The sequence below is a fragment of the Symphalangus syndactylus genome, chromosome 17 (assembly GCF_028878055.3).
Source record: "Symphalangus syndactylus isolate Jambi chromosome 17, NHGRI_mSymSyn1-v2.1_pri, whole genome shotgun sequence".
Classification (NCBI taxonomy): Eukaryota; Metazoa; Chordata; class Mammalia; order Primates; family Hylobatidae; genus Symphalangus; species Symphalangus syndactylus.
Genome location: NC_072439.2, coordinates 97,867,592 through 97,891,572, shown reverse-complemented (window position 1 = coordinate 97,891,572; position 23,981 = coordinate 97,867,592). Strand labels below are relative to the sequence as shown.

General features: G+C 35.9%; 1 protein-coding gene across 1 annotated transcript in view; it reads right to left on the bottom strand.

Moving 5' to 3' along the window:
* Nucleotides 1-23,981, bottom strand: part of LOC134733199 (dynamin-like 120 kDa protein, mitochondrial) — a 77,987-nt gene that overhangs the window by 27,603 nt on the left and 26,403 nt on the right. The window contains 12 exon segments of the mRNA XM_063622131.1: nucleotides 47-119; nucleotides 1,528-1,660; nucleotides 2,007-2,104; nucleotides 2,188-2,259; nucleotides 2,586-2,660; nucleotides 2,780-2,832; nucleotides 2,835-2,853; nucleotides 7,552-7,662; nucleotides 8,327-8,401; nucleotides 10,157-10,261; nucleotides 14,024-14,077; nucleotides 20,248-20,358. Of these exon segments, the coding sequence (XP_063478201.1) occupies nucleotides 47-119; nucleotides 1,528-1,660; nucleotides 2,007-2,104; nucleotides 2,188-2,259; nucleotides 2,586-2,660; nucleotides 2,780-2,832; nucleotides 2,835-2,853; nucleotides 7,552-7,662; nucleotides 8,327-8,401; nucleotides 10,157-10,261; nucleotides 14,024-14,077; nucleotides 20,248-20,358 (979 nt within the window).

The window sequence follows — 23,981 nt, the reverse complement described above, 5'->3', positions numbered from 1 at the left end:
AACAACAGAAACTAAAAATAAGTTATTATAATCCATCTTTGCATACCTTTTCCTGTTACACCACCAAAATAACCTAAAGCTTTCATTGGGAAGAACTTTCCTTTAATTATCTGCTGAATCTATTTTTAAAAGTGGGAAAAATTAATGTGAGATATAGTTTACATAAGTTTTAAAAGCATAATATACAATTTAGAAAGTAAAATAATGCTATACATGTATATAGTTAAATAAATCTGCACAAAAGCATTTAAAATGTTTTTCCATTGCTATTTGAAAAAAATACACTTAATTTTACTATATTGAAAATGTATTATTAAAACACATGCATCGAAAACCTGGAATGATGTGTAGTTCTTTAAAGTCAGATAGACCTTAGTTTGAATTCCTGCTCTGCTGCCTAGCAGTTATGCGACCTTAAGGTTGGTGAGATTATGGGACAATATGATACAGTGCCAGGCATGAAGCACTCAATAAATGGTAGTTATTGTTATTTTTCCATACTCTCTTCAAATATCTAAATTCTAACCAAGCTGGATTGTCTTCTTTTACTCCTTCCTCCCCTCCCACCTCTTCTTTAATATTTGGATCTAATGGTTCTCAACCCTTTTAGGATCAAAAATCCATTTCTAAACGTGATAAAAAAAAAAATAGACTATCTACCCAGAAGAATGCATATTTGCACAGAGACCTTTCACATATGTTAGAGTTTCTACCCCCTGAAGCCCATTCAGATTAATAATGGGATGAGAATCCCTCCTTTAAGACAAGTTACACCTAAGCTAATGCTGAATCTTTTATACAAAAAGGACTGAAATAAGCTTCAGTTGCATCTCAGAAGAAATATAAACTCACTATCCTAGAGTTGAAAGAAATGAAAAGAATGAAGAAAGATGGGGAGGAGGCCACAGAAATTTGTTTCTACCTCACTTCTCCCCTTCTCCATGTCAGAACCATCAATACCATGGCAGGCCTTACCCTTAAAAAGAAGGCAGAGCAGAGGTTATGGTGGCTACCTAGAAAAGGGTTAACACAGCAGGCCTGAGACTACTATCCTTAAAAAGGCCTGCCTGCCTTTGGCTGGTACCTGAAAAATTAACTGGTAAACAGTTCCCTACACTGATATAAACCTTTCCCTATATAACAGTGGCTCACTACTCAAGTAATGTGGTTTAATTATAACATATGCTTTCCTTTTGGGAGTATGAAATAATTTTGGTCCATGAGGATGCCGAAATGACTAACCTCCAATGAAAACCTTAGGAGCTGAGTCTCTAACAAGCAGCTTGTTGCTGGAGGAATTAAATGTGCCCTGTGTGAGTCTACCGGGAGTGAACTAGTTAGTGGAAACGTGAGCCTGGTTTCCTTCAGACTTTCATATCATGTACCTTTCCTTTTGTGATTTGCTTTATCCTTTCATTGTAATAAATCTTAGTTGTAAGGTGTTTTTTTTTTTTTAAATAACAAATCCCTATCACAGCTGGAGCTTTTACAAAGAATCTATTCTCTCAACAAAGAATTTGACCTCACCCTGCTTGGACTGGCTACATTTTTCTCTGCCAGGTCTACTTTGGTCAAAACGAATATGGTTCTCCTTCCATGAGGGTCCATTTGACTGACCAAGTCTGTAACAATACTGCGTTCAGCATCCACAGATCCATCCGAAAAAAATAAAAAAATGACACTGTGGAATTTTAAGCTGTAAAGTAGACTTTTAAAACTTAGCACAAAGTATACCTCTGTGTCTACATTATAGCAAGAAAGATTTTAATACATACATTTACGTTATTTACTAAAAAGAAATCCTAGCCAATAAAAATTTCAATGATGCTTATGTAAAACTTATCAAAATAATTTCAACTTCAATTTAATTTACTAATAAAATGAATACAAAGGCAAAAGTGCATTTATCTCGTATGTTTACATAACACAAACTATTTAATGCAAAGCTTAGATTGCTAAAGAAGAAAACATATCAGTACATTAAAATCTTTTGATATGATTTACCTTGAATACATAGTATGATGGCATTAGGATTCTGCATGTAAGCTTTGCTGATACTGAAAATAGTTTCCTTTGTGTCAGGAGCCATGCCTGATGTCACAGTCTTAAAGAAAAAGGTTTTAAATGTCATTATAAATGCTTCACACAATAGGAATAAAATAAAATACATGTTTTGTATATACTTACATTAATCACACCTGGCAAGTCAACAAGCACCATCCTCTGTAGTCCAGGGCCTTTTACATTTAAGGATATGGTCTACTCAGGAAAAATAAAAATAAAATAATGCTAAATTTTGGGGGGAATTTGTTAAGAATTTTTTTTGGTGAAATACATTCTGAAAATTCTATATCTCATCCATTCAGATAAGATGTTCACAAAAATGGTATTCTTTCTCTGATCCTAAAAGTAATTATTCTGGAAAATTACCCACAAAATGATACATTATTTGGAATTTTTTTAAAAAAGCTCTACACATCTTGGAACAGCAGCAATCTAAACATCAATACCAAGATTATGATTTATTTGAAATCATAAACATTTAATTTCCATAAAATGTGACTGAAATGAATTGCAGCCCTTACCTCAGGGCTAACGGTACAGCCTTCTTTCACATGTTTCCTCATTTGACGTTCTATTTCATGTCTTAATGCTGCAAGCTAATGGAAAACACAAAATCCTAAGAAAATCTTAATTCACAAATATTCTTTAACTGTCTTTTATAAGCTCATCCAGGTTATAAAATTACACATAGCAACCTTAGATGAATTTTACTTACATCTTTGGTAAGACCAAACTCCCGAGAACTATCTTTAAATAGGGCCACATGTGAGGACCTTCACTGAGAGTCACCTGATAGTAATAGAAAACTGAGATGTAATGATGTATTTATAAGTAATATTAATTCCCACAGCCCTTATGTGGTCTAGACAGGGCTACTGCATTGCACAAATCCAAGAGTCCCTTCACACTACTGCTGGTGCACCCCCTGAAGCTGTCAACATGGTAGTTTTGAGAAGACAATAATTTTGTATTTGTATTGTTTGTATATATGTCATACATGTTGTGATTTCCCAACAAGAATGCTGGTTCCTTTATATCTCTCATGACCTAAAATGCTGCTGCCTCTTTCTTTCCCCAGTCAATGCTATACACAGCACTAAGCCCAAAATCATCTCTCTAAAACTTGAAACACTAAAAGGAAACCTTGCACTTAACCTCAAAGATGAATTTAGGTAAAGGACAATTCATTCATTCAACCTCTACAGAGAGTGAACTACGTGTCAGGTGTTGTAGGTGGGGAAACACAGAGCTGACTAACCCGGTTTTAGACCTCATTACATGCTGGGAGAAATATACACAGACATAATAGAAGAGAGTGACAAAACCTAGGGTGCCACAGAAGAGAATGGAACTGTTGATAAGGGAGCTACGACAGGCTTCACTCAAGGAGTGATATTTGGGTAAGAAATTTTGTTTTGTTTGTTTTTTTGTTTGTTTTGAGACGGAGTCTCATTCTGTCGCCCAGGCTGGAGTGCAGTGGCGTGATCTCGGCTCACTGCAACCTCCACTTCCCGGTTTCAAGTGATTCTCCTGCCTCAGCCTCCCGAGTAGCTGGGATTACAGATGCCCGCCATCACGCCTGGCTAGTTTTTTGTACTTTTAGTAGAGACAGGGTTTCGCCATGTTGGCCAGGCTGGTCTTGAACTCTTGACCTCAGGTGATCCGCCCTCCTCAGCCTCCCAAAGTGCTGGGATTACAGGCATGAGCCACCGCGCCCAGCCAAGAAATGTTATAGCAATGTATATTAACAGTCAGTGGTTTCACAAGAACTTCTAAACGCCTAATTGACACTTTTCTAGCTTCTCTCTAGTTATTTTACTTTAAAAATACAATTCCTTCTACTGAGATTAGCTAAACAGGCTAAATTAAAAAACAATAAACAGCTCTCTGAAAGCTGTTCAGCTATTTCCATCAGAGGATTTGCTGATTTGTAGCACAGGGCAAAGGCCCAAGAGAAAAACTTAAAATGTGTAGCAGTTTCACTGGGTTGAGTAGACAAGATTGGAATTCTGAGTTATCAAGCAGTCACGTCTTAAGGTGCCACAATCCCAAAGAAAAATGAACTGCAGAAATAAACCTCCAAAACAAAACCCAACATCCTGTGCACAGTTTCCTTTCACAGCTTTCACATATTAAGAAACCAAGCAGAAAGAAGCTGCTAAGGAGGTTAAAATGCTAAGCTGGGATGTTGGCACTTTCACTGCTCTGGGGAAACAAAAAACTGGAATTCAGGGTTGGTCAAGGAGAAGCTCTAGTAAACACTAAGGGACTAATGACAAACCGGAACGAGACCAGCCTCATCTGTTTCAAGGAAACCTGTTCACACCCTGCCTGCCAAAACAACATTAATTCCTTCTTGAAGTATCATCCACAGCTTCTACAATTAGGGTGCTAGTAACGATGTAAAAGATAGGTTTCTTTCCCATGTTTTTACAACTGATTATTGAACAGGATATGAGGTGTAGTCTGAGGTTCATTTTGTTTTTATCTCTAGGTTAGATGTACCCCAAATTCCCGTCGATAGTAAAATCGATATGTAAAGTCTGGTACATGCACACAGTACCACACACAGAACTAGTAACACATAACACGATTCAATCCATAGCTAGACCCACAAAAGTGCAATCTGGATGAATCACACTAGGCTGCCCATATCCTGTTGCACTTGTAAACAGATTTCATTTCTTGAAGATTTCAGCATCAGCCTCACTGTCTTTCTCCCACTATTCTTGCCATAATTCTTGGTAATTTCAATCTTCCCATTATTCTACACCTACCCCCACCAGCTGAACATGAAAAAAACAAAACACAATCATAATGATTCATTTAAAATTTATGTCCACAGAACTTAAAGGGACTTCAGTCCAACTCAGTAATCCTAATATCACTTGACTTTCACCACTGATTCACTCCTAGAGTCACCACAATCTGTTAAAAGACTTCACTTGTTCTTCCTGCCTCAGTCTTTAATCTCTTCTCCTTTCTAATTAACAGCTGATCATCTGGCTTAGTATTTCACTGAGTAAGCAGAAGCAATCAGAAGGAAACTTCCACACGTTCCCCTTTCTTGCGTCCACTGGTGAACTCAATGACTGGTTTCTATGTTCACCTTCCTTGATGGATCAGCAGCATGTGACCTCACTGAGCACTCCCTCCTCCTCCATATTTTCTTTTTGTTTCCCTGACTTTGAGCGCACTGCCCTGCTCTGCTTTCCCTCTTACTATACTGGTTGGGCCTTCACACATTCCTTCGTTATTTTCTCTTCCCTCGACATCTTAATGTTCAGAGTGCCCAGAATATACTGCTTGCTTCTGTGTCTTATCTCTACTCACTCTCTTGAAGATCTTCTCCAGTAAGATCATGACTTTAAATACTACTTTTAGATAGTTGATCATGACTCCTAAATATATGTCTCTGGCCCAGACGTCTGTCTAAACTTGCATACCCAACTGCTTGTTATCACCACTCAGCAAGTCCAAAACGGAACTCCTGATCTTCTTCCCCCAAACCTGATCCACTGACAGACTTCTATGCAAACTACATCCTTTAATTTGTTCAGGCTAAAGACCCTGGAGCCATCATTGATGATTGACACTCTCTCTCTTTCTCCCCATTGCTTTTCTTTTCTCCCCTCTCCATATCAAACCTGTCAAGAAATCCTGTTAATTCTACTTTCAAAATACATTTATAATCTATCCATTTCTTACCACTTTCACTGCTACTTCCCTAGCCCAAGTATCACCTGGATACTCCAGTAGCCTGGACTCCCTGGTTCTACATCTTGGCTACAACTATTTTCAAAAGAGCAGCCTTTTAAAAGGCACTGTTGTTACTTTGCTTGAAATCCTGCACTGGCTCTCCATTTTACTTAAAATAAAACGGAAGTCTGTACAATGGCCTATAAGGCCTTATTGATCTGTTCCTCCCTGCTCTTCATTATTCCTCTAACGTCATCATTTGCCCCGACCATGGCTAGCTCTTCACCCCAACCTGACCATACAGGCCTCTGTGTTGTTCCTTGAACACGACAGCCACACAACCACCTCAGAGGCTTTGCATCAGCTATTCTCCTTGCTGAACACAGGATATCCTCAGGACTACTCCCTCACTTTCTGCAAATCTTGGTTCAAATGCCACCTTATCAATGCAATCTATGAATACTCTGGGGCACCCCCATTCTCCTTGCCTGGTTCTGCTTTTTCTTTTTGTACAACACTATTGCCTTCTAACATACTATACAGTTATGTATTATATTTATTATCTAGTGTCTGTCTCCCTCTACTAGAACATACCCTCCATTATGGCAAGGATCTTCTTTGTTGTTGCTGTTTACCAACATATTACCTAGAATGCTGCTAGTACATATAAGCATTCTGTAAATACCTGTTCAATGAAAGACTCTGCAGCCCCATACCTTCTTCCTGTGACCATGGAGAAATTGTCAGTGCTCCTAGATATGGACTAGTACGCCAAGTCACAAGCTCCTTCTCCTCAGGAACTTTGCTCTTGTAATTTTCCCTCTCCCTTGCATCATTCCCCCCCTTTATTAGATCATTATAATCAGCATATAAACATCTTTAACCCTTTTCCCACTTGCTCTGACAATATTTGCCAGCAGTGCTTGCAGCTGCAGCATTTGCCCCAACATAACTCTGCCGTAAAATATCTCGCTTTTATGATTATTTTCACATAGCTCTAGTATACTGACTTTGGAAACAAAAGACATCATTCTATTTCAAGCATTCCGTTTTTAGTAACGGTATGACCATTTACAAAATACAGTAATTTTCAATAGTTGAAAATGTCAAATCCTAGAAAATGCAGAATTCCTATGTGTGATGTTTACATCATTCTCAAAAAGTTGTTGGCCGAAGATTAATTTGATAAATCTGACTTTTAAAAAACAGACATTCTGATGATTGAGACGATTCTGATGTTAGTACTGTTTAGAAATAACTCTAAGAACAGTTTTTATATTTTATTTTCACATTGAAAATTAGTCAGATTTACTTCAGCTTCAGAGAGTGTGTTTACGTAAAATTAAATGAGCACTGGTGTTGAGCTGCACTTTTTTTTCCTAAACAGGAAAAGGGTTAAAAACCTTCCCTTAATCCAACAATATTCAATTGCTACTGCCTCATTTCTCTGCTCTTTTGTCACAATAAAACTAGAAAATTATCTATATTCATTGACTCCACTCCCAATATTCTCATTCTCTTAACTTCTCTCTTATCTTATTCAGAATAAAATCCGAAGGCCTCCCAAGTGGGTCTCTGTCATCCTCTGCTACCACTCTCCCCTCACTCAGCTCCTGCCACACTGGCCTCCTGGCTGTGCCTCCTACTGATTTCCACACTAAGGATTATTCCAAACACGATGTATCAATTCTTTCTTTGGTGAAAAGTCCTCATTTCAGCACAATGAACAGGTCTCACTGAAGCAGTTACTCTCCTAGGGAACCTCACTGAGATGGCCGATTTTCTTACCTTAACTGGCGAACGTGTCATCAACTCCCCAGATCCTCTCGGGAATATTCGAGCTTGGGCAATCATTTCCAACACACTAGTCTTTCCAGCACTCTGATCAACTACAACAACCTTCCCACAAAACAAAGAACACTTATTCATATTTTTCTGATACCAAATTAAAATTAAATCCTATTTGTAATGCTGCTGAGTTTTTTAGTCTTTTAAAATTTCTACAGGTGAAAAAGTATTTTAAAATCTGTAAAAAAAATGCTGATTGATACATGTGTGCACACTGAAAATAGGAACAGCAAAACTATAACTGGATCCACTGCTTATAGCCTAATTTTTATTTTAAAAACTTGTGCTCATTTAAACCAGTATTTCTAAATCCATGTTATTAACTTTCCATAAATCTTTTCCATAGCTAGTTTACTGTTTAAAAACACATTTTCGATTCTATTAAATTTCACGCATATGGCTAATTTAATCCACTGTTCAGTATTTAAATATTACTAATATTATGACTATATAAAGCCAAATATCTTCCTTCATAACACATATAGTAACTCATAAATATAATGTACTTATATTTATTAATATTTATAATGAACTAAAATAGTCAAATAATATTGCTTAAGACATTACTTGGAATATATAAGATTATATAAAAAAATAAATGCCTACATCTAGTATGTATATATGTGTATGTGTACATATATACACATAATTTTTAAGAAGCTAAGCTGCTGCTTTTTTTGCTAATTGGCAAGTTCACTATCAATTTTTCACGTACCCGTGGCAGATGATCTTGTGTATTATAACTGGCATCATAATCAGAGAGAACATCAAGAACTTCAATCAAAGATTTCTGTAAGAATTTTAAAAAGTTATAATATAAAACAGTGAAAGTAAAGAAAAAATATAACAGATGTGTCAGGAGAAAAAAGTGATAAATTCAAATTGTTTTTCCATAATCATTGTATTGTTTTCTCAAATTACATAAATACATCTTCATAGTAAAAACTAAAATAGTACAGATTAAAAGTCCATTTCTCATTCAGTTTATTTAGATACAATGATTTAATAAAGTTAATTAATTCAGGATTTCCTAACATTCTAATTAAGCAAGATGGAAATTATTACTTAATACTGATGAGCTAATACTGAATGCAAGAAAAGACCATTAACACCAAAAAGGCAAAATAAGGTGGTCAGGTAACCAACTGACAATGAAATTATTCTTTGCCAAGTTTGAGGCATGCATGAGAGAGAAACAGGAGAGAGGACAGAGAGCACGTGCAAGCAAGCATCTGAATGAAGGATAAACCAGGAAGACTGTTAAACCGGTAAGGGTGGTTAAGTATCCGCTGACAACTGGGCAGGCTGAAATATGAGTGTAGCAAGGGCAAATATCCTGTATCGTTTCTTGCTGTAGAATCAGAGTTGAACGTGGTGCTTTGCATTGCGTGTAACAAGCTTCATGTAATTATTTGAAATAATTACAAATAAAATAAATTCCAAATTTATTTTAATTTAATTAATTAAATAAATTACAAAATAAATAAATTACAAATAAAATAAATTACAAGTAAAATAAATAGGCCTGAAAAAAAGGGGTATCATCAAGCATTTAATAATTATGGATAAGTTTTAATGCTAAGGCAGGAGCAAAATGATGGCTCAAGGTTCCTTTCATTTCTTAATCCCTAGAAAAAATTAAATGGCAAGCAACTGCCAATCCACCCACCTAAAAATAAACAAAAAATATTAACTGCCACTGCATTTTATGAGAGAAAATACTGTTTCTGAGGTAAACTCTATATATATTAGCACTTAGAAATGACTTTTCTCAGTTCTAAGTGTCACTTGTAAATAGTCATGTTATCTGTTTTGTGCAGTCATGATTTACAGTCAAAGCTACTAATGCATGTTTGTTAAGCTAGAACTATATTATCTTTGGACCGTGACTACAGAATGTATACGCCATGATTTACTGCAGTTTTGCTACACATAAACTCTGCTTACTTATATGAGATTTAAGTTAAATAATTGTTTCAATTCAATTTAGCACATGTGGTTAGTTTGGTGGGGAATAGTAACACTTGATTCATTGATAAATAAGTTTACCAATGTGCTGATGATAATAATACCAGCACGTACTTTTTCAAAAATTCTTTAAAATGCCTAAGAAAGCTCTCCTTAGAAGAAAAGTGTTAATTTTTTTAAAAACTGAAGAAAATGGTCTAACCATTCACTGCCATACAAGTAAAGCAATGATGATAAGTCACTTACATGTCCATCAATTAACAATTCTGATTTTATATAAAATTTTATGTAAAGGTTAAGCCTAGAGATAAACTAGATATTTCAGAAAAATAAACTGATTCACGTGAAATAGCTCTTAAAAGTGTAAAGATTTTATGGGTATAGTATAAAACAAGTATTTGGAGACTACAACTTTTAAAATGTCTTAATACAGGAAGAGACCCTCCATCCTCCAAGGACATTAGGTTAGAAAGAAAAGGATGACAGCATACTTTACAGCTCCTTAAAAACTGGTACTGATGAACACACAATGTTAAGCGGTAAAATTTTGAGATTAAACAAGATAAACTTAGAATACCTTAAGCTTTCTATGATGAATGCCTTTGTCATCTTTCTGCAATACTAATTTTCTCAATTCTTTGTTCTCCTTTTCTAATTGTTCCAAGATTCTCTGATACTTTAACTGCAACAAAATAATAAGTGTAACTATATAAGAAAAAGATGGGTTATCAAATAGTATTAAGTCTAAATTAAAATCTTCCAAAATCTTGAAGTCCTATCTCCTATTTAAAATGTATTACATTTTAAAAGCATCTAGAAAACATTGGGAATAAATTAAACAATGACTATTATCTCTTACAAACAGTGGAAATCATTGTAATTTTCTATCATAAGTAACAACTTCATTTGGAAAATTCCTTGCTACTCACATTGAAAAAATTATTTTGAAATAGTAAAAATGTAAGAATTTAAAGAAGCAGTTCTTAAGTACATTCTAGAAGGGAATATTTCCTATTATATCAAAATTTTAAGTCTTCACATTACAGGGCCATTTAACACAAATTCAAATTCTTCCCTTTCTTGACATTATTTTAGGTTTTAATTAAGATGCTATAAAATAATAGCTAGCAGTACCCAAGCATGCATTATGTGACAGACTCCTTAGTAAGTGTTGCAAATGCATTAACTCCTTTAGCCTTCACAAAAACCCCATAAAGCAGGAATTACACAGACTAGGAATAAAGAGCGAGGAATATCTGAGAGCCTGACCAAGGTCACCTGGTAGAGGAGTAGGGTTTTGAATAGAGGTCTGTCAGAGGCTCAAACTCTTCTATGTTTTGTTATGTTTCCATGTCCAGAGATAATATATTAATATTTAAAAGAATGATATAGGCTGGGTGCGGAGGCTCACGCCTGTAATCCCAGCACTTTGGGAGGCCGAGGTGGATGGATCACGATGCCAAGAGATCGAGACCATCCTGGCCAACATGGTGAAACCCTGTCTCTACTAAAAATTAGCCAGGCGTCGTGGCGGGCGCCTGTAGTCCCAGCTACTAGGGAGGCTGAGGCGGGAGAATCGCTTGAACCCAGGAGGCGGAGGTTGCAGTCAGCCAAGATTGCACCACTGCACTCCAGACTGGCGAAGTCAAAAAAAGCTGGAAAGACAAATTAGAAAGGATCAAATTTATTTGAGAAGGAAAATGTGTAGCCAAGCAACTACTTACAAAAAAAAAGAAACCAAAAAGAATGATATAAAAACAGATTTTTAAAGAAGACTAATATGTCTAAACAGGTTTTTTTTTTTTTTTGGTAAGTAGTTGCTTGTCTACACATTTTCCTTCTCAAATAAATTTGATCCTTTCTAATTTGTCTTCCCAGCTTTTATTTCTTCTCTAAACATTAACAATATAGAGAAAACTATTAAAATAACTCCTTCCTACAACCAGCAGAATGTTTATGTCCAACTTATAATATGCCTTTTATAATAGAAAATATTCCTTATAATTCTTTTAGCTTATTGGAATCTTTCAAGAACAAAGTAATTCACAGGAAATCATGGTTCTATCCTTACAGCAAGTCCAACTCAAGCCAAATTAAAAGAACGCATACATAATTGAACACATACATAGTATGAGACAGGTAGAACTACTGGCTAGACTCTACTATAAACATATTTTTACACAAACTTATTCATTTATATCTAGGAATAGTATATATAACAAAATTCTGGTAGCATCTAAGGATTAGATCTGTGTTGTTTAATATGGCAGCTACTAGCCACATGTAGTTATCAAGTACCTGAAATGTGGCTGGTCTGAAATGAGATTGTGCTGTATGTGTAAAATACCTCATTAATATTTTTTATACTGATCACATGTTGAAATGATACTATCTGGGATAGACTGGGTTAAATATATTATTAAAACTAATTCCACGTTTCTTTTTACCCTTTTTTAATGTAAAAATTAAAAATTACACAAGTGGCTTGTATATTTCTATTGGACATCATTGATACAGATAACCCAGTGAATTCTCCATAAGACGGTCTATCAGTGCCTCGTGGCTGACAATTACAATTGCACAAATTGAAGAGTTTATATCAAGGGATATATAAGAGGGTAGAATTTCCAGTGGCTCATTTCTTTGTAAACACAAAATCAATTTTGGGGTCTACATTTTCTGGGGATGGAAACATTTTGGTACACATGTCTACATTTTCTGGGGATGGAAACATTTTGGTACAGATGCCAATTTGCAGCCATCCTGAAGAGATGTGCTATTGGGCTGTCTCTGAAAGCTCTAGAACAATAATTCTCAAACTTTAGAATGCAGCAGAATTACCTTGAGGGTGTTTAAAAACAGATTGCTGAGTTTCATCCCAGAGTTTCTGATTCTTCAGTAGGTATGGGATGGGGTCAAGAATGTGCATTTCTAATGTGCTCCAGAGGCTATGCTTTGTGACCAATGATTCTTATCCCTGGTTGCAGATTGGAATCACCTGGCTAGGAAGCCTTAAAAACATAGATATAGTGCTCTTTCTAGAACACAGTCGAGTCTAGCGTATAGTGAGGTTTGAGACTCAATAAATAGATACCAAAGAAACCTGTGACTCAAAACATACTACTGACTGATTATCCCTAATTCAAAAATCTGAAATCCAAAACACGCTGGCCCCAAGCATCTCAGATAAGAGATACTCAACTTGTAGTTGTTTCACTTTTTCACAAAAAAGAGATCCAAGATTAACTCTTTTTCTTTTTTTCTTCCAGACAGGGTGTTGCTCTATTGGCCAGGGAGCAATCATGGCTCACAGTAGCCTTGACCTCCTGGGACTCAAGTGATCCTCCTGCCTTAGCCTCCCAGTTGCTGGGACTACAGGCACACATGGCTAATTTAAAAAAAATTTTTTGTAGATATGGTGTTTCTCCGGGTTTCCCAAGCTGGTCTCAAACTCCTGGGCTCAAGCGATCCTCCTGCCTCAGCCTCCCAAAGTGCTGGGATTACAGGCATGACCCACCATACCCAGCTGATAGTAACTCTTTGAACTTTAAAAAATAAGTTAATTAATGCATGTCAGTGTCACCTATATAGAAAAACTGACGATTGAGTGATAGGGTAATTTTTTTTTTTTGAGACGGAGTCTCACTCTGTCGCCCAGGCTGGAGTGCAGTGGCGCCATCTGGGCTCACTGCAAGCTCTGCCTCCTGGGTTCACGCCACTCTCCTGCCTCAGCCTCCCGAGTAGCTGGGACTACAGGCGCCCACCACCACGCCTGGCTAATTTTTTGTATTTTTAGTAGAGAAGGGGTTTCACTGTGTTAGCCAGGATGCTCTCGATCTCCTGACCTCGTGATCCGCCCGCTTCGGCCTCCCAAAGTGCTGGGATTACAGGTATGAGCCACCGCGCCCGGCTGTGATAGGGTAATTTTGTACTAGAATGTTACCTACTCATTACATTGCTCAAAATACGTCCTTAAAGTAATAATTTTATCACCAACTATAAGAAAATAGCTTTTCTAAGTAGTGCCAGAAAGAGCTTTAGATAAGCAGTGTCTGACTGCTTTCAGACTTGCGAAGCAGAGTAAAAGTTTCCTGAGAGTCCACTAGAACGATGTGGTAGACTCAACTCAAATTTCTTTAACTGTATTAGCTTATCAATGTAAAAATAAAAGCATAAGTTTATGTAAGGACAAGCCACTTTCTCCCTTTTGGGCATAAGATTCACTCAAAATAGGTTTTTACATATAAATGAGTTAACTCCATACTTATCTAGTTGTGTCTTTATTCCTTATTTCTCAATTAGCTTTTGCATCTATCGATAATAAGGTTCTATCATTAAACATTCCAAATTTGGCTCTGTTGAAAAAATAAATGTCCATATCACCAAAGTTATATTCGAATATAATTTTTAAAAGTCCCTAGTTTTTCTTAGTCATCACGATTACCTGAGTGTGCAGAAGTTCTTCCTGAAGTTGGTCAATTTTCTCTTTGTCTGACACCTAAATGTTTAAAATAATTTTAGTTGAATAGAATTAGGTTTATTCAGAATGTACAGCAAGTTAAATTTTTTTGATAAGTATTGAGAGTTAAAAACAACTGACTTTATATGCATATTTAATCAAAGTAATTTTAAATCAAGTGATTTAAGAAAGTAAAAATACCTGTTATTTATCAATAAAAATGGTTCACCAAAATTTTACATTGAGAAACAAAAACCTTAAAAGGCAATCATTTTCCTGTTGCTATTCTAGTCATTTCTTATGAAAGCCTAGTTAGAAAAACAAGAGATCTAGTCCCAGCTACTCGGAGAGGCTGAGGCAGGAGAATGGCGTGAACCCGGGAGGCGGAGCTTGCAGTGAGCCGAGATTGCGCCACTGCACTCCAGCCTGGGCGACAGAGCGAGACTCCGTCTCAAAAAAAAAAAAAAAAAAAGAAAAACAAGAGATCAACACATATGGTTACTAAATTCTTCAGAAGTTGTTTTGTACTAAAGCATAGGGACTCATATTTGGGGAAATAAAGCACTGATATCCCTCCAGAAATGTGTTTTGAAAAATCAAACACATGTTACTATTTACAGCACTTAAAAAGCTCATTGGTCACAGTGTATCTTATAAGGAAATATTTTTGTATTGTATCCATTTCTGTACCATAAGTAGCGAATTATGTAATAAATGCAAAGAACAAGTTGCATTTTCAGAGATTGAAGTGGAGCCAAATGCTTGCTTTTAAATTCAATTCCAAGGAAAGATCTGCTAACTCATAATACAGAGAATGCATCCATAGCAATGAAGCCAAGTAGAGCAACTAAAATTAATTTCAATATAAAACAAAAATAAAACTCACAGGTATTGTGTAAACTACTTCAAATTGTTATTAATGCTAATAATTCTAAAATAAAATATTAAAAAACAATTATGTAACAGGTTTTAAAGCAGTCACAATACAATTATAAATACAAAATATAATAATCAAATATAATAAAAATGATGTGATTTATGATGAATTCACATAACTGTGCTTTGACTTCTTGGTAAGAGGCAGAAGCTGTCATCCCAGCCTTTAAAAATAATTGTCTAATTTCTGAAAATCAAAACTTGTAAATACGAACTTATTTCACAGGAGAAAATAGTTAAATCCATATTCCTCTTCATTTAAATCCTTGTTGCTCTTCATTCATTGGTTATTTAAGCAATCACAACACATCATGGCAGCAAATATACATGAAAAAATTTTAAATGATTTGCTTATTGAGGTAGACATTAATAAGTCTTGTCCATGCTATGAAGTTATTTTAAGATTTTAATTCCTATTTCTAAATACTTTATCATAATTTTCCCAATTTTTCATTTCAATAATATAGATAACAACCCTTGCTAGAAACAAAAGGTACACTCTTTTTTTTTTTTCCTTAAAAGCCTATGCCTAAATAGCTCCAAAAATGATCTGGTAATTAGAAAAAAGATAATGCAAACTTCAATTGTTTTCCCATTTCTGTACAGCAAGCACAGATCTGCTGATAGAAGCTTTTTTTCATTTTGACTGTGTGTGTTTATGTAGGATGGACAAGAATTATAAACAGTCGCCTGAACCGTGAGGAGACAAGCAAGTTGGAGAGGAGCCCACAAACTAAAGAATAGAATCTTGAAAGCCAATGAAGAAAGAAATAATTCCACATTATGATCATTTGGCCATCACACCGTAACAGTGTGGTCACAAAAAATTGTTATGTGGATTTAATTTCCAATTCATTTTAAAAGGTACTTTGATTTACTTTGTTCCATTAAATATTTATCCAACTGTAGCTAAATTAGTGTGAAATGTATAAACTGTATTAGTATAAATTGTTTTAGTTTTAAATGTAAATACTGACTTCATGCAATATATCCTAAATTATTATAGAAAATCCAGCATTACTTGACATCTGGAGCAATAACTTAAAAACTAATACAATTAAACAAAAAAGTTAGGATGTTCAGTATAAGCCGAGGGCTACAAAAGGTTAACTTAATTTGGTGAAATAAAAAAGTTATATAAAAAGTTAAAATGATATAAGGTTAGTAGAATATTACAAATATAATTTCTATGCTAGATTAGTAGTATTTAATGATCACAACTGTTAAGATGTTTATACATTTGAATTTTAGGATAAAATGTGTCATTTGCCTTTCCAGTACAAGGAATGACTCACGCATGGTTTACCAGCATGTTTCCTCTCCGCTTAGTTTAATGGAACATCACAATTCATCATAATGTTATATTAAAAGACAGCTGGCCAGGCGCGGTGACTCACACCTGTAATCCCAGCACTTTGGGAGGCTGAGGCAGGCAGATCACCTGAGGTTGGGAGTTCCAGACCAGCCTGACCAACATGAAGAAACCCCGTCTCTACTAAAAATACAATATTAGCCCGGTGTGGTGGCATCTGCCTGTAATCCCAGCTACTCGGGAAGCTGAGGCAGGAGAATTGCTTGAACCCAGCAGGCAGAGGTTGCAGTGAGCTGAGATAGTGCCACTGCACTCCAGCCTGAACAACAAGAGCGAAACTCCGTCTCAAAAAAAGAGTAAAATAAAAGACAGCTGGTGGTAAAGTAAAAAATTAGACCTAATATTTCCTAGGAAACAAGATAAAGACGTTTAGATTTATAAAACAAACATTAAAGATTGATGAGATGATAATCTTTACATATTTTCTTAAGAGAATAACACAAGCTATTTTCAATCTGTCACTCTAGGTCTTAACCAGCAATTGGGGTAATTTTGATGTGCTTTACTGATAAAATTCAGCCACTTACAACGAGAACAAGTTCATGCTCTGTTGTTCAATACATTGTTCGCATCATGAAATAAATTTAAGACTCACCCTGACAGAAATGGATATCAATGGTCTTGAAACCAGAGCTTTTCTACAATTCCAGGGCTATGAAACTGATGGAGAAAGAGCGGAATCCTCCGCAGAAATAAGCTAAAGCTGAAAGAGAAAAACCTTTACTAGCTCCTCACAAAACCAAGCCCTGATTTAAAAATTTCAAGTATTCCTTCCTATTAAGCCATTGAGGCCATTCTGAAATTCTGAAATACATATATAAAAAGGTCCTATGAATGTGAACATATCCATAGGAGGCAAAACTACCAATGGTAGTTCTAATCTTCTGTCTCTGCTTGAGTTCTTTTGCTGAGAAGATACAGGGAAAATTTATGAGTTGCTACTAATAAGACATCAAAAATGATGATCTACTTAGACTTTCAAGAAGATAAGAGAGAAAAAACAATTAAAAAACAACAAAAAGTACTTGTGGTTTTATGCATCAAGTAAACCTCACATGCCTGGAATGATAAAAATCTCGTGAATTAGGATTTTGATCATGATGGCAGTGAAGAACCGAAAAGTCATCTCTGTAGTAACTACAGGGGGAAAGGAGTGGAGGATATTGTAAGGTACAGTCTTTCGGGATAGTAAGAAGGATAATTTCACTATAAAAGAGCATAAATTGCCTTTAAAGTCCCATTAACTCCCCCTGAAGGTAACTACGGTGTGGGCAGGAACAAGCCATGTTTGGTGCTCTACTCAGGGTAAAAAGTCTTGCCAGTCTCTAATTTACAAATCGGGAAAGGGAGATATCAAAGGGTTAAACAGATAACCCGATAAATATCAGAAAGAGGAATAACATCTCTAAGCCCAAATAAAGCCTACTAAAGTAGGCTTAAAATGAACATTAGCTTTCAGCAATGTAGAAAATGAATCAGTATTCATTATGGATATCTCTTGAATTGTCAGATTCAAAAGCTCATCATTAATCTTAAGTCATATCTTAGAATGTTAAATAGCAGGACTATGGGACTCATTTCAAGTTGTCTTACGAAAAAAACTTAAAAACAACGTGTAACTACAGCTACATCCTTATTTCTAAGTAACATATACGAACATACTTGCTCCTCTCCCTTCTTTCTGTAACAAAACTAAAGTATGGGTGGCTCAGCCTAAGCATCCAATTTAGTAGGCTATTTAAATGATATATTCACAGTATACAGAACAGGGATTGTTAAAGTACCGTTCAAAATAAGTCCTCCTTGGCTTAACACATCGACTTTAATCTAACCAGGTAGGAAACTCACTTCTTTTCTTTCTCTAGCTATGTTTTTGCTCACCGAAGCTAAATATACATAGGAATTGATTCCACAGCCATGGAATTGAGAAAAACCAGGAAGTGATGCTGAAAAAATAAATGAAACTATGGTGAGTACTCTGAAGTATTAACCACCACCAAATGAGATATGGTTAGCCAGCAGAATTACTGAACTAAATCATAATCTATAATATTGGCTGATTTAAATAGTAGAATGTACAAGAATTACATGACTGAATCTTTTTTCCTGACTAGAGTTTGTATATAACTTCAAAACTTTTCTGATCTAATAAGATGTAACATAATTAGCTTATTTCAAGATCTCAGAGTATAAAGTTCATTACACTTATTTCACTTTGACCTAAAAATCTCTTCCAACCATGAACTTTGGGATCTACGTTGTAAGATTACCTAACCATCAAAATCATATTTTTATGGATCTGCTGATTGCACCAACAGCCACATATTGGTATAGACTTATGCTTTTATTAGAACTTGTTCTTTAGCAACCAGAATTATATCAAATTTCCAGTGTTCAAACCCTCAGTGCTCCAAGGTGAAAATTTATTTGTGCTGACTTCGATTAATGTGAAAAATGTACACAATGAGTTTGTCAAAGTATATAAGAACTACATCCTTTTGCCCAAAAGCCAAAATAATTTTTTTCTATAAGAATATGAATGTTCCCTGCCCATATAGTTTAGCTAAAACAAATAAATAAATGTTATTTTTTAGTGTGAACTGGTCATCTACAGCAATGCTTTTCATTTTAGAAATAAAAACTTGGGGAGCAAGTAGGTAGGTAAGATGCCTACAAACTTAGGGTGACTCAATAACTGGACCATATAAACAGCAATTCCTAATTTTGTTCTAAATATAAATACAGGGACCCTGCCCCATCTGGGAGGAAGTGAGGAGCGCCTCTGCCCGGCCGCCCATCGTCTGGGAAGTGAGGAGCGCCTCTGTCCGGCCGCCCTGTCTGGGAAGTGAGGAGCGCCTCTGCCCGGCCGCCCCGTCTGGGAATAAGTGAGGAAGGCCTCTGCCCGGCCGCCCCGTCTGGGAAGTGAGGAGCTCCTCTGCCCGGCTGCCCACTGTCTGGGATATGAGGAGCGCCTCTGCCCGGCCACCCCTTCCGGGAAGTGAGGAGCCCCTCTGCCCGGCCACCACCCCGTCTAGGAAGTGAGGAGCATCTCTGCCCCGCCGCCCCGTCTGGGAAGTGAGGAGCGCCTCTGCCCGGCCGCCCCGTCTGGGATGTGGGGAGCACCTCTGCCCGACTGCCCCGTCTGGGAGGTCTACCACGGAGGCCAGAAGCAACGTGGGGGCTGGACGTGGTGGCTCACGCCTGTAGTCCCAGCACTCTGGGAGGCCGAGGCGGGTTGATCACTTGAGGCTAGGAGTTCGAGACCAGCCTGGCCAACGTGGCGAAACGTATGAAAAATACAACAGACCAACCAACCAACCCAGCGACAACAAAACAGGTCTACCCCGGAGTCATACTCTAATTTTTTCTATTTTCCTTCCTTTCTGATCCTTTATCCCACTTTCTTTTTCTTCCTCTTCCTTCTCCTTCTTGTCAAATAGAGGATTGAGTTATTATCATTGATCCATACAAAGTCCCTCTCTCATTTATTTTCTTTAATTCCCACTCCCCATTTCTATTCCCCATCTTCCCATGTGCAACCTTCCTAATATGTTTGATATGCATCTTTTTGTTTGTATGTATTTTTAGAAAATGTTTATTGTTTTGTGTGCAAAAAAAATAAAATAAAATAAATGCAAAAAAAAACAAAAATACAGGGACCCTACAGACAACCTAATTTTCAGAAACCAAAATTCCTCTGCTTGAATTTGTTACTTTTGGCTTTTCCTATACTACCCACTCCAGAAAAGTTACATATTTATATGATGCATCTTTTATATTTTTACTTTGTCAAATTAATTTCTTATATTTGGAGTCCATGAACGGATTAAGGTGACATGATCTTGGCAGAAATGGCTGATTAGTGTGAATGTATCGGCAGCCCCCTTAAACCATCCATCACCTTGCGCTTCTGTTGGGCATAGCTCGTGCTATATTGGCCAGCAGCTCTGCGCGCTTCCTCTTCATGCTCTTGAATTTGTTGTTGTAAGAGAATGAGCTCACCAAGCAGACCCTGCCATGAGTTCACAATGAGGAGAAGAGGAAATTGGGGAGGAAAACAATGTTAAACCAAAGGGCGCAACAAAGGAACAGATGTAAGATAGGGAGGGATGGTTAACTTAAAACAGAAATGGAAACTCATTTAAAGCCGTCATACCCTTGGGCTCTGTACTGCATTTCCATTTTCCTCCTCAGTAAATCAGATGTCTCAGAAAAATAAAACAGCATAGTTTAAAAAGTGAAAAGGAAAGTGCAATAATAAGTGCTAAATAAAATGAGCCAGATTTATAAAAAATATGCAGAAAAAATACTGACTTTTTTTTTTTTAACAGTGTTGATCTTACTGGTCTAAATTTTCTACTTCTCAATGATGATTCTCTCAGGACTGATTGAAGATCATAATAGCTTACTTACTTATTAAATTATTATTCTTAAGTATTTTTTCTTGATATTTCATTTATTCAAGTAAAGGTCCCTAGGAACAGGTTTCCAGCATCAAGTTAATCAAGGTTTTACATTAAGTCATATATTCTATGTTCCTTTGCATACATTTGATTAAAATTTAGGGTTCTTTATTTAAATTAAAAGATAGTGTTTCAGGTTGTTTTGATTTCATATATAATATCAAATGACTAGTCTGACCGAATTTTCACTTTTTATGAGCTGTTTTGACAACATTAAATAGAAACAGCCTCTGAGAATACAGCCAAGCATATACAAATTACCAAACAAGTGCTATAAAAAAACACAATTAAGATATGGAGACAATATAGGTATTATGAAATTTTGAAATGAAAACAAAACACAGTTTGGACCTGTGCACAAAAAATCACCTTTTCTATTTCTAAAATTCATTCCATTTCATAATTATACTATATTGATACAATTTTTAATACAGGATATTCACATGTGGCATGATACTAAAATACATGTCATTTCCTGCATAGCTTTATTAATTGATGGCCTATTAGATAACTGACCTCAAAAAATGTGGAGGAAAGACAACCAAGATTTGACAATGTTACAGGCCTAATGTTTTCTTAATTAGAAATCCTAAGAAAAGTAAAGTTCTAGTGAATGAGGTAACCATTTGTTTAAGAACAGCGTTCTGAGAAAACGATGGACTCAATTTTTACCGAGTTATAAAAATAAAAAGAGGAAAATGGGTATTTATTAAGATATTCTAAATTAGGAGTTTTAAATAGTTTCAGAGTTAAAAAAAATGACTGCCCAAAATATTTTATTTTATATAATTAGAAAGTGTCTTAAAATCTGGATATAATTTGGAGAATTTTTATTGTTAGTTTTGATACATTAGGCTGTGATCATTGCCAATATTAGACAATAAATGAAACTTGTTGATTTACTATAAATTAAAGGTTATAACTAGTTGATTTCTTCCACGTGACAAATGAAATTCAATATTTGTTTCCAGATACAATAGTATAAAATATAGTTATAAAAAGACATGTCTTTAAATAAATCAGTTTTATGATCATTAACCTATCAAAGAAAGACAATGCTAACTACTATCCTCATCATTCTCATAATTTTTACCTTTAAAAAAAATCATTGCTTTATCAAGCAGAAAGAAGAGTAACCTGATTTTCTTTCATTTGATCATTTATCACAATCCTTTATTCAAATCATTCAAGTGTTCAAATTTCTCAAACAATTCCCTTTAAAGAAGGCTTCCTATGTTGGTTTATATAGTAGTGTACCTGCTGTATTTACATACCCCTAGTATTCTAATTTATAAAATCCCAAAGTAGTGAGAAAATATTCCACATTTCTTTCTTTTTTAAGACTAGTCAAGTGCAATAATGAGAAGGGGGCAAAGAGTAGAACAAAGAGTTCAATCTGTAACTGACTGTGATTAATCAATTGAGATAACTCATTCCCTTTGGATCAGCCATGTTCCACATTTCTTACTTGCACCCATGAGGCACACAATGTTTTTTTATTTATAGCTTAAAAATTCCTCTCAAATTCACTGCTTATGTATATACACAACTGCATGGTAAATACTCCAATCACCTATTATTAGATTTCAAGAAAACACTCTAGAGACATGTCTCTTTCCTTCCACGCCTGTTACTGAAGCACTATTATGTAAAGATACTTGAAATGAACTGAAATTGACCTCCTGAAAAAGTAGGAAGAAAACAAGAATTAGACATAGAAAAGCTATTTACATGATACTACACTTATACCAAGGTTACCTGTCTTTGATTTTGTGCACCAGTCTTACCCTAAATACCAAGTGATGGCCACACAGCCTCTAAGCTAAGGCCATGTGGAACAGGAAGAGGAAGAAATCTACACACCTACTGTGCAAGATACACTCCTCAGATGTACAAACCACATTTTTCAATAAATATTTTCCCAAGCTTAGACATTTTTTCTTTCAAGAAATGGCACAAAAATAATTTTTAAAACGATATATATATAAAATACAGTAGTATTTATAAATAACAATAAATAATCATTAACAATCACAGATGATATAGTCTCTTAATGTCTCCTGACTCCTGGCTATTGTCAATTTGACACTGCAGATCTCAATCTCTCATCTCTCTTTTTTTAAATCTCCATCTCTGAATCAGCTTCCTTATCTCAGTCTCATTTCACGTACAACGTTCTGGTTTTTTTTAATTATAACATCAGATCAAGAAAATTAATAATAACTCCAGAAACCAAAATATCAAATGAAAATACTGTGCTAACCTAAAAGTTAATGAGTTTGGTAGAGAAGATTTTAAGTAATCTTGAAATATGATACTATGGTCTGAATTTTTGTCCCCCACAATTCATATGTTGAAACCTAGCCTCACAATGTGATAGTATTGAGAGGTGGGGCCTTTGGGAGGTGATGAGGTCATGAGGTTTCTGGAGTTACTGGTCTTACAAAAAAAGGCCAGAGCTGCCTGGCCCCTTTTGCTATGTGAGGATATAGGGAGAAGACATCATCTATGAAGCCAAGGGTCCTCAGAAGACATCGAATCTGTCAGTGCCTTGAACTTGGATTTCCAGTTACTACATTATTTGTTGCATAAGAAATCCCAGAAAAGCAAATTCTACTTAAGCAACATTGCTTAATTCCAATTCAGAATATCAAGTACATGAACTACTTTTACAGCCTTGTTCTCCTCAGTGGTTGCCAAATATGAAGGCCAGGGAGAATTTGCAGGTAATGGGAGCAAAAAATTGAGGGGACCAAAATTTTGTTGGCATCAACCAGATTTATTTACTTTAATCAGCCTCTACTCTGCCGAGTTGAATCAATCAACTGATTTTACTAAGACACAAGACTATCCCAGGTGCTCTGAGAAAAAGATTTAGTAACAGAAATGGCCGATTAGATAGTAAGAATGTAAGCCAAAGTAATAGTGTTTCATATGGCAAGTGTTTTAAACACTCAGAAGAATATAATTAATGGAGCTACAAAGGTTATGGAAGGCTTCATGAAGTGACGATTGAGCTGTGCTATAAAGATGAGTGAACATTAAACATGCAGAAAAAAGAAAAGAGATAACTTCAGCTGGAGAGGTACAACATAAACCATAAAATTAAGAATCAGAGGGCTGGGTGGCTCACGCCTGTAATCCCAACACTTTGGGAGGCCGAGGTGGGCGG